This window comes from Mustelus asterias, chromosome 29, assembly GCF_964213995.1.
Source record: "Mustelus asterias chromosome 29, sMusAst1.hap1.1, whole genome shotgun sequence".
NCBI classification, from domain to species: domain Eukaryota; kingdom Metazoa; phylum Chordata; class Chondrichthyes; order Carcharhiniformes; family Triakidae; genus Mustelus; species Mustelus asterias.
Genome location: NC_135829.1, coordinates 1073205 through 1089049, shown reverse-complemented (window position 1 = coordinate 1089049; position 15845 = coordinate 1073205). Strand labels below are relative to the sequence as shown.

At 47.9% G+C, this 15845-nt stretch overlaps 1 protein-coding gene across 1 annotated transcript; it reads right to left on the bottom strand.

Moving 5' to 3' along the window:
• Positions 1–2953: 2953 nt before the first annotated feature.
• Positions 2954–15845, bottom strand: fan1 (FANCD2 and FANCI associated nuclease 1). Its single transcript, XM_078199805.1, has 14 exons — positions 15636–15845; positions 15356–15536; positions 12716–12856; positions 10917–11115; positions 10218–10451; positions 9859–9990; positions 8558–8666; positions 7920–8039; positions 7056–7220; positions 6293–6458; positions 6111–6214; positions 5156–5350; positions 4693–4821; positions 2954–3575 (listed from the first exon to the last, which is right to left on the bottom strand). The coding sequence occupies exons 1-14, from the start codon at positions 15843–15845 to the stop codon at positions 3438–3440; spliced, it is 2223 nt and encodes a 740-aa protein (XP_078055931.1). The 3' UTR covers positions 2954–3437.

The window sequence follows — 15845 nt, the reverse complement described above, 5'->3', positions numbered from 1 at the left end:
CTGCACTTGGACCATATCCCTCCACACCCCTCATCCATGAACCCGTCCAAGTTTTTCTTAAATGTTAAAAGTGACCCCGCATTTACCACTTTATCCGGCAGCTCATTCCACACTCCCACCACTCTCTGCGTGAAGAAGCCCCCCCTAATATTCCCTTTAAACTTTTCTCCTTTCACCCTTAACCCATGCCCTCTGGTTTTTTTCTCCCCTAGCCTCAGCGGAAAAAGCCTGCTTGCATTCACTCTATCTATACCCATGAAAATCTTATATACCTCTATCAAATCTCCCCTCAATCTTCTACGCTCCAGGGAATAAAGTCCCAACCTATTCAATCTCTCTCTGTAACTCAGCTTCTCAAGTCCCGGCAACATCCTTGTGAATGAGCACACTCATGCAGTATAAATTGTAGTTCTCTTTGTGACTGGTATTCTTGCTAAGTATCCTGATGGGTGCATGATGCAAAGCTTCGACAGTACATCTCTTTTGCAACTAGTTTACTCAATGTCAATCATGTTTTAACCAATCAATGCAGGGCAGGTACCCAAGATGTCTGAATGTTTTTCACCTCTCCCAATACAGCTTTAAGCTCACAAGGTACCAGATGACTCCCTGCTATCAATTTTAACACATCTAAGTCTTTGTTTTGCCTCAGTCTTTGCTAAAAATGTTATTTTTCCTGAGAGAATCAGAACACCTATAAGGTTCTGCTGATGGTTTACAATAGAATGAGCAGCTTGTATACTATTCTTAAACACCATTTTGTTCACCTGTTCAGTTTATTGAACATTGAGGGCAACAGAGCGTAAATGTGGGCTTTCATTTAGAAAGGTGTTTTTGTGAGTGCAGGTGTTTGTATGTGTTTATTTACAGTAAACCTGAGTTTTAAATTGCCCTGCTTTAAGGTTTTTGGCAGTTTTTAGGGCTTGTATTCCCAATTTGCAGGGTCAATTTTGATTTATCATTGTTTTGTACCATTGCATGTTGTTTTGTGATGTTGAATTTTGTGACCTGATTGGTATCATGCTGAAGCGAGTGTGACCAGAGGTGTTCGTTTGCACTTGAGGAAACCTTTTTTTAAAAAGAACTGAAGTAAAATTTACAATGAAGAATATCCAAACTGACAGGTTTTTTTTGCAAGCAACAAGTTCATAGAATCCTTACAGTGCAGGAGGTCATTCAGCCCGAGTCTGCATGGACTCTCTGACAGAGCATCCCACCCAGACCTTTCCCATAACCCCATATCTTTGGACTTTTAAGGGGCAGTTTAGCATGGCCAATCCACCACCTAACCCCCACATCTTTGGACTGTGGGAGGAAACCCACGCAGACAGGGAGATGTGCAAACTCCACAGACAGTCCCCCAAGGCTAAAATTTGAACCCTGAGGTAGCAATGCTCACTACTGCCTCCATGCTGCCCTGACTGAAGTTGAATCCTGTGTTGCTCATTCCTGTGCAGAAGAGGCCCACTTCTTGACTCTGCAAGCTGATTTTAATGTTGGAGTGTCCGGTATGCCTGTGGTGGCGCTTAATGGGTGAGACAGAGGCCGCCTTAAAGTCGGTGAGAGAGATTTGCCACTGTAGGTAAAGTTGCTTTTCTTGTCTCAGGACTTTTTTGGGTAAAAAATACAGGGTGTTGTACTTACTACTCAGGAGCCTGGCTCTGCAATTTTCTGATTAATTTTGGAGCCCCAAGTCTGGCCTTCAACTCTACAGCAAGTGAGGTAGAGAAACCATTTTAAGGCCGCATTGAGGCACTAATCAGAAAAATGGCACCTGCACTGAAACACTTTTGGGATACTTTGAAATGTCCCCAAAAAACATCTTAACATCTCTCCTGACGACCGAGCAAAATGAGATCAGGTTAATTTGGAAAGGGATCAAACGCAGACTTCATACAGAGGCAAAGTTAGGGCAAGGGAATGAATCCAAAAACCTCCAAGCAACATCTGCGCCACATGTGGCAGCCTGTAGATTGCACATTGGATCTATCAGCCATCTCTGAACCCATCACACTGGAGTGGAAGCAATTCAGGCCTGATTGCTTATTAAGGAACAGACTGGTGAGTGCTATCTAACTTGAATTTATAGTATTTCTACATTTAGTGATTTATTTTGCAAGTTATTTCAGTCAGGAATGCACAGTATAGCACACATATGATTCTGGGCAAGAAATGTTAAGTGAGGACTTACTGTCCTCATTGGCTCCTGTGGTTTGGTGGGGCTGGGGGAACAGGGGAGAAGCTAAGATTCGGAGCCCAAAAATCAATAGCTATAAACAGACCCAGAGAGGGTCGAGTTGGGATCAAAGTTTGACTTTTGAAAAGGAAGAATTGTAAAAAGATCATGACAGATATGAGGGTTTGTGATGGTGTACCAATGGGGAGGCGATGGCCTAGTGGTATTATTAATCCAGAAACTCAGCTAATGTTCTGGGGACCTGGGTTCGAATCCTGCCACGGCAGATGGTGGAATTTGAATTCAAGCAAAAAAATACGTGGAATTAAGAATCTACTGATGACCATGAAACCATTGTTAATTATTGGAGAAACCCATCTGGTTCACAAATGTCCTTTAGGGAAGGAAATCTGCCATCCTTACCTGGTCTGGCCTACATGTGACTCGAGCCACAGCAATGGGGTTGACTCTCAACCAACCTCAGGCAACTAGCGATGGGTAATAAATGCTGGCCAGCCAGCAACATCCATGTCCCACGAATGAATTAAAAAAAAACTTAGAATTTCTTGCTCTGGACTTCTGTCCCAGATCTGAAACATTGACTATTACAATGTGCTCATGATAAAGGGAATAGTTACCTGTGTAACTATTTAGTATTGGGAATTATTACTTTGTGTCATCAGTGAACAGTTTAGACTTGAGAATATTATAACCATGACACTGCTTCAATTAGGTTGGTCCTGTAACATAACCATGACACAACCAGGCATGATACTGCAGAGTATGAAATATTTAATGCATTTTCAATATGGGGACATCTCCAGAGCTCTTTATACAAGTACAGTAGTAGTGCGTAAAAGCCACAATGCTGGAAATCTGAAATAAAAAGTGATGAGAATATTCAGCATCTGTAAAGAGAGAAAGAGTTAATGTTAATATTACTGAGAAATATCTTTATTTCAGATTTCCGGCATCCATGTGAATTTTTCTTAGAGGTTTGGCAGCAGAAACATGAGTCAGTGGAAGAGCTCCTTGGGCTATTTCAGAATATCGTGCACAGCATTGGCAGAGAGTTATTGATGCTGGCCATCTTCCAGCACCTCATCCAATTTGCTATCTCCAGCCAGGAACCTCATTATCCAGGCTGCACCCACCCTGTCCTGCAGGGTGAACAGAATCCTCATTCTAGCTGCTGGGTTGTAGCTCCAGTGTGGTCATAGGTACAGGAATGGTGGGGGATTGAGCTGTCCTCTCACTGGCATTAGCTGAGCTTGTGACTCTGTGCTCCGACTGCACTGACGTGGCAAACTTCGACATCAGCCCCAAGTCTCCGCAGCTGATCCAGCCACACCACCTGCTTGTGGGAGAGTTGGTCACTTGGACCTTTCACTTCTGTCAGCTGGAAACCAGAGAAATAAATGGCAGGTGAGGAGAGTTTACAGTGAGGTAATAACTTCAGGTGAGAGAGGAACATTGATATTCAGGGAGTGCAGCGTGTAAAGATGTCTGACACACACGGTGATTCTCCCATAAAAAATCGGCGCAGTGGGCTGGGAGAATTGCGAGTCACCGATTCGTGGGATTCCCGTGAGTGTTCGTTCTGCGCGGCGCTGGAATTCGGCTGGGAGGCGGGTCTAGCGTTTAAATAATATTTTACATACTTTTTAAATGCAATTAGCGAGCCCGCTAACATCTCCCATCTGCCAGTGTTTCACTCCAGCAGGGATTACTACAGCTCCCCACTTTCGGGGAACTGGTGGGATGACCCTGCTGGAATGGGTGGGGGGGTGGTGCAGCAATCAGGGGCTCCCAGGGGATTGTGCGATGGAGGTGCTCACTGGCCATGGGCACTCTGGCAGTGCCAGCCTGGGCCCCTGGCACTGCTCAAGGGGCACCATGATACTGCCCACCAGGCATGGAGCATTGCCAAAGGAGTGATCAGTGGGGGTGTGGTGCCCTGCTGTCACTCTGTATTGGGATCCGGTCAGGGCTGTAGGGAGGCCAGCGATCGGGGTGGCACTGGACTGGATCACTATTCTCATGTGCAGAGTTCCACTGGTTTCAGCCTCTCCTGTGCGAATAGGCCATGCCCCTGAAATCTAACGAGATTCATGCTCGTGCCTTCAGCAGTGCACAGACAGAGATTCTAGTCTGAACTCTCACTGAAAAAATCAGTGTGAATTACTCCAGTTTTCCCACAAATTTGACACTTAGAATATTTTTGGGAGAGTCGCCCCCAGTTCTTTGGGCACAGCTGCATCCACTGTGCGCTCTCACTGGATAAGTGTGTTAGGGAGGATGAAAGACCTCGATACTGAGTAAGGAGCAGGAACTAGGGCCAGATTTCTCTGAACACGAGGGCTTGAGGAGCAGTGGCTTCCACTCTCTGGCTGAGAGCCCGCGATACAGGATTGTTCTTACTTCAATGCAAATGAACAGGACAGAAACTAACAGGCAATTGTGAATGGATTCAGAGAGGCTGCAGGCTGGTGATTGCCTCAGTCTTACTCACTCACCTTATACTGGAGGCTGTGGCTGTTCCAGACAACAAGATCAGGGAGGCCACCACGGCAGTGCCTCAAGTCTTTGACCAGAATGCTACAAATGCCACTCAGGAACAGACCACCTAGACAGCTCACCAGACTCTGAAAACATGCCACAAATGTGTCAATTCAGAACCAAAAGGGAACAACTTCAGTACAAATCAAACAGTCCACTGTCTAATCATAGAAATGGACAGCACAGAAAGAGGCCACTTGGCCCATCGTGTCTGTGCTGGCCCAGAAATGAACATGCCAGCCTAATCCCACTGTCCAGCATTAGGTCTGTAGCCCACATCACAAGGTGTATATCTCGATACCCTTTTAAATAAGTGAGTGACCTTTAGCTGAGATTGTAATAGGATACAGTGGGTGGGAAAAGTTTAATCCTGTGTCACTGTAACAATATTGCTAAGACACTGGGATAGAAGCTGTTTACCTGTGCTTGCTGAAGAGAGCTGAAGATCTTCCAGTTGATTAACGTAGTTGTTGTGCCTTGATGGTCGTTCCACGCATCAGCAACGAGTTTGTGCAGAGTTTCTATGGACGCTTCTTGCAGGAACTGGAGCCTCAATTCAATGGGCATTTTCCGATGCTGATAGAAACACTCGGTGTAGAGATCTAGAGGACAAGCCTAGACATAAATAATTAAGGCCTTTATATTCATCACAGTAACACAGCAATCGCCAGATGATAAAGGACCTGCTCCATCTAGTTTGTCTTTTACCGTGGTCACATTATACAATGATCAGTCTCTATCAATGAGTTTACAACAGATCCAGACATCAGGTCAGGAAAACTCCCAGTGCTGGAGAGCTTTGGGATCCATCAATTCAAAGCTACCTGTTCCTCCACAGCAAGATATCTTCATGATACAACATGGAATTTTCTGAGGGAAATTTGTACAGCTGTATAAGATTATAACAGTTTAAATGTTGCAGACAAAAACACTGCTGCTGTTAACTGATTGCACAAGGGAAGGTGGGGAGATCTAGAGGACAATATTCTACTTTACGCAGTGAGTGGTAATGACCTAAACACTCTGCCTATATGGGTGGCGCAAGTGGAGTCAGAGCTTTACAGCAGAGAGAGGCTCTTCAGTCCAACGTGTCTGCACTGGCCATCAAGCCTACTTTAATCCCATTCCCAGAAATCTTCGCTGAGGTGTTCCAAGTAGGTGAGGATTTCAGTAAGAAACTGAATGCAATTGGCACTTGAGGGAAATAAACTCGCAGGATTACACTAGATCAGGAGAGAGGACTGACTGAACCACTCTCCAGAGAGTCCAGTGGTATGGTCCTGTGCCTCTATAGCAGTCTGAATTGAAACTAACAGCTTCCACCAGCCTCTGACTGAGGCACAGCATCTCTCAAACACGACCTTTTAGCAAATACCTGATACGGGTTGCGGAAAACATCCGGGATTCCAGGCAGAAAGATGATGTCCCAGAAGAGGAGTCCAAACAGCGTTAAGAATGTGGCTCCTTCACCGTGTATTCCTGTAATAGACAGGGTAATAAATCATCATGCACTGCTTGTTCCTCAACAACAATAAGCAAATTCCATGCAGTGATTACCCTGATCGAAGCCTTGTTGCTTATAGTAGGCCAAAGAAACCTCCTCCACTGAACAGATCACTGTAGAGCAAGGCTCCCCCTGGCTCAGATTTGTCTCTTCACTGCGGCTCTCCACCAGGAACAAGGCATTGCCCATCCCTGGGCACGTTCTGCCCTTCACTGTCACCTAGAAAGAAAATTACAACTTGAAATTCTAACAGCTTGGAACCCAAGGCACTACTGCCCTGAAATCATTTAAAGGGTTACGTAAGAGCCCCTGGGCCAGGAAAACCCCGGGTAGTTTTGAATTCCAAGTCTGTTCCCACCCATGGGAAAATGACTACAATTAGTCCCAATCTGACTGAACTGGAGAAAGTTCAGCCACAGTTCCAGCTGGGGATCTTAGTGAGGAAGATTCCTGTGAACAGATTGCACAGGTGAGGTGGCTGACTGACTGGCATCCTTGGACAGGTATCCAGCGAGTGTCAGCACCTTCAGGAGCAGAGCTGGGTAAATTGGGGCCCAGGGTAGGGAGAGGAGAGCGATGTGCTGGTCCAACCATGCTTTGAAATAGCAGCTGATATGGTGCCTGACAATCGAGGGAGTTTATTTCACTGTTTTGCACACAGATCCAGTCAGGCTTATGCTGAACCCAGTCAATAAAATGATAAAAACAAAATAAAATCATCCAAATTCGATTATGACAACAAAAAAATGCAATGTTTGGCACTGGGTAAATTATTAATAACCGTGGGTCCCTGAGCTCCGACTCTCAAACACTCACATGAGACACATCTTGCACTTTCATCACTGGCACATCCTGAAGAAGGTGCTTCCATTTCTTCCAGCTCGGAGAATCCCGTATCCGCAGGGCCCTCTGGTATAGAGCCAACCGATGTCCTGTGTGAACCCACACATCATCCAAACCTTTCAGCAAACACCGAATTGTCTGGAATCCAAAATCACATGAAAAGGAATTCATTCTAACAATCATCTGGAGAGAGTCAGTGAGCCAAGAGAGAATCAGCTCCTGCCTGTTAAATCTTGAGCATTCCTCAACCGGGTTACCTTAACCTAGTTAGTGACCAAACCCAGCTTATTGTGCAGCAAAACTATCAGAATTCAGAGATTTGGCTTCAATCCTCTCCACTGTGTTAAATATGGGTGGGCATTCTGTGATATAATCTTAGAATTACTACAATGCAGAAGACCATTCGGCCCATTGAGTCCGCATTGGCTCTCTGACAGACTATCCTATCCAGGCTCACCCACTGCCCTATCCCTGTGACTCCACACATCTACCCAGCTAATTCCTTTAACCTACACATCTTGGGACACTAAGGGGCAATTTAGCATAGCCAATGCACCTAACCCGCACATCTTTAGACTGTGGGAGGAAACTGGAGAACCCAGAGGAAACCTACGCAGACACGGGGAGAATGTGCAAACTCCACACAGACAGTCACCCAAGGCTGGTATCAAACCTGGGTCCCTGGCGCAGTAAGGCAGCAGTGCTAACCACTGTGCCACCGTGCCAGCCCTAAATCAAATCATTCAGAACTGGGATCTGCCCCCATCCACTTCAATGCACTGACGTATACAAGGACTTGGCAATGATGTGAAACCTTGATTTTTCCCTCACTGTTACCTCATCAATCCGTTTTAAATGTTGATGGAGGTTCAGACTAAGTCGATTCCACCAGTGCCCGCGGCTCTCTGGACAATAGATGCTTTGTTCCAAAAGACTTTGCAATTCCTCCACTGCCTCCTGGGAATGAGATTCAAAGACACAGTTTAATATTCTGACACCAGCAGCTTCAGTCAGATCCATAATAAGATAAGCTTAACTAACCAAAATGAGCGATCAGAACTGCCCTCACTCCCTGCACAGAATCTTTACAGAACCAAACTGGATCACCAGATTACTGTACACTACCGGATCACCAATTTCCCCCATTTGATTGTCAGAGCACTGTACTGGATCATACTATCCCCCCACTGGGTCACTGGATCCTATAGTACCAGATCACTGGATCATCACACCCTGGGTGGATCCCTGAACTGCACCACTAGATTACCAGAACGTATACAAGATCAGAAGCCTGCACTGTATCACCAGATCACCATACCTTGCATTGGCTCCTCGGCAAAGGGCTCGATCACTATTCCCAGCACCAGATTAGATCACTATTCCCAGCACTGAACTAGATCACCATTCTCAGCACTGGGCTAGACCACTATTCTTGGGACTGGATCACGAGGTTTATGTAACTTTTGAATGTTTACCTCATACATGTGTAGTCGCTGTAAAATTTCCACCCCATGGGATCGGATTCGAGTGTAGACCCAGCCCGCACTGAAACGTCGCAAAAACACTGGCAGCCCCTGGTAGAACCTAAAATTAACCAACACTCAATCGCTGTAAGATCAAAACAAACACTTGTCAGATATTTAATGTTTACAACGTGACTGAGTTTTACCGGCACTTTGTCCTCATGGTCCTGGGCTCAAACCTACCTGTCCATTCACTGTTACAAACCACGGTAAGCTTCAGGAGCTGTATCAACAGCACCAACAAGCAGAGGAGTGAGAGTGAACACGCAACACTTGGAGCAGTACAAAGCAACACCAGGGAGCTTTACTCTGTGTCTAACCCCGTGCTGTACCTGTCCTGGGAGTGTTTGCTGGGACGTATCCAAGCCTCTGCTGATTGCAAGGGACTATGAGTCTGGTTATCCTTTCCTGCCAATCTTCACAATGAATTAACCAGGGCCTCAGTTCGACTTTGCCTTGCAAATGGTCACCTCTTTAGTTATTTGATCACTGCTCCGACTGTTTTGTCTCCCAGGAATATTTATTACATTAAAGGCTCCATGTAAATGCAAGGTGTTATTCTTCTGATCCATTTTCCCACCCTCTATCTGAGCTTCTCCAAGGGGACTGGGGTGTCACTCCCCAGCTCCCTGAACTGTCTGTTCCCACACGCTGTCAACACACACAGTTCTGGAATTAAAGCAAAGGTCCTTCATTCGGTCATTATTTGCTGGTGGGGGATGGGAGTTGCAGTGCCACCCAGAGAGGGGTCATTATCCCCACTGAAGGCTGTTAGCACCTGACACAGCCCACTGGGAGAACCACAGTCCCTGTGTGTGAAGTTAAAGATGGCTGATGAGAAGAAACCAACATCAAAACCAGATTCCAAGGAGGGAGTGAAAACTGTCATTAAGAAATGGGAAGAAGCAGCAATGGTGGAGAAAAGAGTTAGTCCATTTACATCTACAAAGTGATGAAGCGGGTTCACTCCGACAACGGCATCTCCTCCAAGGCCATGGGCCTCATGAACTCGTTTGTGAATGATATTTTTGAGCGCATCGTGGGTGAGGCTTCCCATCTGGTCCATTACAAGAAGCACAGCACCATCAGCCCCCGGGAGATCCAGACCGCTGTGCGCCTGCCGCTGCCCGGGGAACTGGCCACGCACGCTGTGTCGGAGGGACAAAGGCGGTGACTAAGTACACCAGCTCCAAGTGAAAGTCTACAATGCACTGAACGCCACCCCACGTGTGCTGTGAATTCCCTCTCATTACCCAACATCGCTGCTGTTCTCCAGATGCATCCACCTCTCCCTGGCAGCTTTAGAAATCTGGAGAGCGTCACTCCAGCTTCCATTGGCCATCGCTGTCACCACCTCAGCCTGAGAATGTACAGCCTCAGCGTACCTGTCAAGGAAGGAACAGAACGCTGTTTGATTCGACTGGCAGCAATCCTCAGCAGAATGCTATGTAATCTTATTGGGAACTTCACTCATCCACCTACACACCCAGCAATCTGATATTTCCATCTATTATATATCATTTAGCTGGCCATATATCGATCTTTAATTATCCTGTTAACTGGATGTTACATTGTGTGTGTATTTATTGAATAGATCAGAGTGCGGCATCACCTGAGCAGGTCAGCTCTGTGCCGGAATATTTTCCTCTCCCTCAGGACAGTGTAGGTGGGGAACGTCACATGACCCATGTTGACCAGGATTACTGTGGAGAGCTGACTCTGGCCTGCACTGGCCGCTTCCTCTTCATCCGTCAATTCCGTCAGATTGAAAAGTAACAACACCCGTGAGAACACAGCACGGGCTGGCGCAGCGACTCTGACACAAGGTCCCACCATTTCCTTCACCCTGACAACATACAACAATATTAAACACATTGAATACATGATGCCAGTTTACTGCAGATACACGGCACAGCTGGTTAATGCTGATATTTATTCTGCACATCAGCCTCCTCTCACCTCTCTTCATCAAACCCATTTCAATATCCTTTCACTCCTTTCTAAGATAGAATAGAATCATCTAGAACCATATATACGTATACTTATCTACTTTCCCTTTGAATGATTGATGCCATTGGCCTCAAAAAGGGAGGAAAGGCCATTGGGCTCACTGACTGCGCCGCCCCTCCACCCACCATAACCTGGGAATGGGACGCAGCATCATCTCCTTTCGCTGATTAGGAGCTGTCCAGGCTCTGCCCTCTCCCACAAGCAAAATTTCTCCTTTGTTTCCCGCCCCGCACCCCCCAGCAGGCTCTGCTCTGGTCTAACATCAGCTGGTACAAAGGTTAAATGGTGCCTTGTGAAAGACCTGTTGAAGATGGCGAGGCCAGGGCTGGACGGTTTCTGTGTACAGCTGAAGATCGATTGCTGTTTGGCCAAACGTAGCACAGACTTCAGAATCTCTGCCTTCTGACCCTGGGTTCGCAGGTGGAAGCTTTTAGCCAATAGTCTGAGCTCAGGAGCCGACAGCAGGTTCAGGGCCTCGGAAATATCACATAGCTCAGACCCTGCAAGAGTGAAAAGAACATCATCAGTGTGTAAAACACAGAGCCCTGGGAGGGGAATGTCTGTGACAAGTGCCGTTCCTCAGGGATCGGTGCTGGGACCTTTGCTGTTTGTAATATATATATAAATGATTTGGAGGAAAATGTCACTGGTTTGATTAGTAAGTTTGCGGACGACACAAAGGTTGGTGGATTTGCGGATAGCGATGAGGACCATCAAAGGATATAGATCGGTTGGAGACTTGGGTGGAGAGATGGCAGATGGAGTTTAATCCGGACAGATGTGAGGTAATGCATTTTGGAAGGTCTGATACAGATAGGAAATATACAGTAAATGGCAGAACCCTTAAGAGTATTGATAGGCAGAGGGATCTGGGTGTACAGGTACACAGGTCACTGAAAGTGGCAACGCAGGTGGAGAAGGTAGTCAAGAAGGCATACGGCATGCTTGCCTTCATCAGCTGGGCATTGAGTTTAAAAATTGGCAAGTCATGTTGCAGCTTTATAGAACCCTGTTGGGCCACTCTTGGAATATAGTGTTCAATTCTGGTCGCCACACTACCAGAAGGATGTGGAGGCTTTGGAGAGGGTACAGAAAAGATTTACCAGGATGTTGCCTGGTATGGAGGGCATTAGCTATGAGAGGTTGAAGAAACTTGGTTTGTTCTCACTGGAACGACGGAGGTTGAGGGGCGACCTGATAGAAGTCTACAAGATTATGAGGGGCATGGACAGTGTGGATAGTCAGAAGCTTTTTCCCAGGGTGGAAGAGTCAATTACTAGGGGGCACAGGTTTAAGGTGCGAGGGGCAAGGTTTAAAGGAGATGTATGAGGCAGACTTTTTACACAAAGGGTGGTGGGTGCCTGGAATTCGCTGCCGGGGGAGGTAGTGGAAGCAGATACGATAGTGACTTTTAAGGGGTATCTGGATAAATACATGAATAGGATGGAAATAGAGGGATATGGTCCCTGGAAGGGTAGGGGTTTTTAGTTAAGTCGGGCAGCATGGTCGGTGCAGGCTTGGAGGGCCGAAGGGCCTGTTCCTGTGCTGTAATTTTCTTTGTTCTCTTTGTAAGTACACAGAGCCCTGGGAGGGGAAGGGCTAGGACTGTCTCGTTCAGTGTTGATTGATGCTGAGAAAGGGATTGGCGGTTCACATCTTGCCCCCATCTCACATCCTGAGTCTACTCCAGGTCTGTCTCAGGCCTGCTCCTGGCTCTGTATCCAGAGAAGAGCAAAAGGTCTGAAACCCTTCACGAAAGATAGCAGCGGTGGTAATAGAGATAAAAGGGCAGACACAGTCACTGGGAACAAGGTTACCAAAAGCTTGATTAAAGAGATGTTTTGAGAAGGTTTGTATAGATGAAGGGAGAAGGGGATTGGTTTGGGGTGAGAAAAGTTCCAGAGAGTGTGTCCAGAGAGACGCTGCACTAATGGAGGGTTGAGGTGGGGTTCACAACAGGCCGGAGTCAAAGGATCAAAGAGTCCTTGAACAGGTGCTCGGGCCTTGGGGAGAGCTGGAGGTTAAGAACATTTTAAATTTAGTAAGGTAGCTTTCTTCAATTTTCTGTTGAAAAGCTGCCCTCCCCTTGGGAGCCTTTACCTGTCTGTAACAAGCCTGCGAGCCTCAGCTCCTCAATGGCGGGGGTCAGATCCAGAGCGATCTCATCATAATTCAGTTTCATCACTTTCAGCCAATTCAGCTTCCGCTGAAAGAGTCGCACATACAGCATCTGCCCGGCAGCTGTGAATAAGACGGGGCACTCTAAGTACAGCAAGAACATCAGACTCAAACAGCAGGAGAAATTGTTAAACATGCACGTGGGTTTTCTGCCTTCATTTCCTCCAGACTAGACTGTTCAAAAACATTCCTGGCTGCTCTCCCACATTCTATCCTCTGTAAACCTGAAGTCATCCAAAACTCTGTTGCCCATGACTTACCTCTCAGCACGTCTCGTGCTCACTGACCCATAAACCCGATCAAGCAAAGGCTTGATTTTAAAATTCTCATCCTTGTTTTTTTAAATCGCTCCATGTCCTTCCCTCTCCCAATCTGTGGAATTTCTTCCAGCCCCACAAACCTCTGCATTCCTCTAATTTTGACCCCTTACACATTTCTAGTCATAATCGCTCCATCATTGGTAGCGTGGGCCTTCAATTGTCTGGGCCCTAAGTTCCGGAATTCCCTCCCTACACTTCTCTGACTTTTGAACTTACTTTCCTATTTTAAGACAGTCCTTAAAACCTACCTCTTTGACCAAGCTTTTGTTCATCTGGCCTAATATTTCATGATGTGACTCTGTATCATACTGTTTTTTAATTAAGCACATTTTAATGCTTCATTAAAGGTTCTAAAGTTGTTTTTGTTAGTGAACCTTTATAAAATATTGCTTAATCCTCAGTTGCATTCATGTCTCCAATTCTGGACGCTATAGAATGACTTTGAAGAGGATGCAGAAGAAATTTACTGGAACGATAGCAGGGATGGGAGACTCCAGTAACATGGAGACAAAAGAAGCTAAGCTTGTTATCCTTACTAAGAAGTCTCACAACACCAGGTTAAAGTCTAACAGGTTTATTTGGAATCACGAGCTTCGGAGCACTACTTCTTCATCAGGTGATGAGTCAAAAAAGCTCATGATTCCAAATAAACCTGTTGGACTTTAACCTGATGTTGAGACACTTTTTACTGTGCCCACCCCAGCATCTTCACATATTATCCTTAGAATAGAAAAGGATAAGGGAAGATTTACTAGCGATGTTCAAATTATGAGGGATTCTGAGAACAAATAAGGAGAAGCTGTTTCCAGTGGCAGGAAGGTCAATAACCAGAGGACCCAGCATTAAGGTGAATGAACCCAAGGATTGAGGAGACTTTTTTTTAATACAATGAGTTATTACGATTGGAATGTACTGCCTGAATGGGTGACAAAGCAGATTCAAGTACAACATTCAAGAGAGAATTTGAAAACATCAAGAAAAATGTAGAATCAAGGTGGCATAAACTCGACAATTCTATTTGCCCGAAATAGATCTGGAATAGAGCCAAGCAGTCAGGGTTCTGGGACTCTGGAGCTGAATATGGCTCATTAAGGATTATTCACCTCCCAACTTTGATCATTTTGAGGGCCATTAACTGGCTTGTCTCTCTTTTTAAACATCAACAACATTGTGCATGTGAGAAAATATTTAATTATTTTAAATATTCCATTGTTTATTTGTATGAGCCTGTGTGTAACAACACTGTGGGGATCACAATAATGGCTCTGTTCTGAATCAAGAGCAATAATGTGGATGGAGATCTGAAATCTACTGGACTGGAAAATTCACCCAGTTTCTCTCCACAAGCAGCTGCGGCCAGAGCTGCGGAATTCTCCCAGCACCGTGTTATTTGGGGCCGAAGGAAGGAGCTGGAGGCTGGGTCCAGCTATTCAACCACCAGAGGCATCACCACAAATCCACCAGGATTTCACTGGAAAACCCAAGAGTGTCCGGGGGAGAGGATGGGTGTCTCGCCTGGGGCACGAAGTGGGGGTGGGTGTCTCGCCTGGGCACAAAGTGGGGGGTGGGTTTCTCGCCTGGGGCACAAAGTGGGGGGTGGGTTTCTCGCCTGGGGCACGAAGTGGGGGGTGGGTTTCTCGCCTGGGGCACGAAGTGCGGGGTGGGTTTCTCGCCTGGGGCACGAAGTGGGGGGTGGGTTTCTCGCCTGGGGCACGAAGTTGGGGGGTGGGTTTCTCGCCTGGGGCACGAAGTGGGGGGGGGGTTTCTCGACTGGGGCATGAAGTTGGGGGGGGGGGGTGGGTGGGTTTCTCGCCTGGGGCACGAAGTGGGGGGGGGGTGGGTGGGTTTCTCGCCTGGGGCACGAAGTGCGGGGTGGGTTTCTCGCCTGGGGCACGAAGTGGGGGGTGGGTTTCTCGCCTGGGGCACGAAGTTGGGGGGTGGGTTTCTCGCCTGGGGCACGAAGTGGGGGGGGGGTTTCTCGACTGGGGCATGAAGTTGGGGGGGGGGGGGTGGGTGGGTTTCTCGCCTGGGGCACGAAGTGGGGGGGGGGGGGGTGGGTGGGTTTCTCGCCTGGGGCACGAAGTGGGGGGGGGGTGGGTGGGTTTCTCGCCTGGGGCACGAAGTGGGGGGGGGGTGGGTGGGTTTCTCGCCTGGGGCACGAAGTGGGGGGGGGGGGGGTGGGTGGGTGTCTCGCCTGGGCCCCGGGGGGAGGGTATTTGCAGCCCCGGGACCGGCAGTTCACCTGAGAGTTTCTGGAATGTTCGCAGCCAGCGCTGATCCTCCTCATTGAAAAGCTCTTCATCTTCACCGCCCAGAACCGCCCGCAGCACCGCCAGGAAACCCCGCAGGTAATAGGGCCCCCCGCCCGGCCCATCTCCCCCCGGCCCCGCTCCCTCCCCCTCCCCCGGCCCCGCTCCCTCCCCCTCCCCCGGTCCCTCCCCCTCCCCCGGTCCCTCCCCCGGTCCCTCCCCCTCCCCCGGTCCCTCCCCCTCCCCCGGTCCCTCCCCCTCCCCCGGCCCCGCCCCCTCTCCCGGGCGGCCTTTCCAAAACCGCCGGGAGAGTTTCGACGGCCGGCGGTTCCCCGCCTCCTCCTCAGCCGCGGAGCCGCAGTTGTCCCCGGGAAGAGCGGCCTCTCCCGAGCTTCGCTTTGCAGCCGGAGGGCCTCCCCCGCCGGGACCGCTTCCCCTCCGCGCCCCAAGTGATAACCGCCACCGCGGCCGCTTCACAGACAT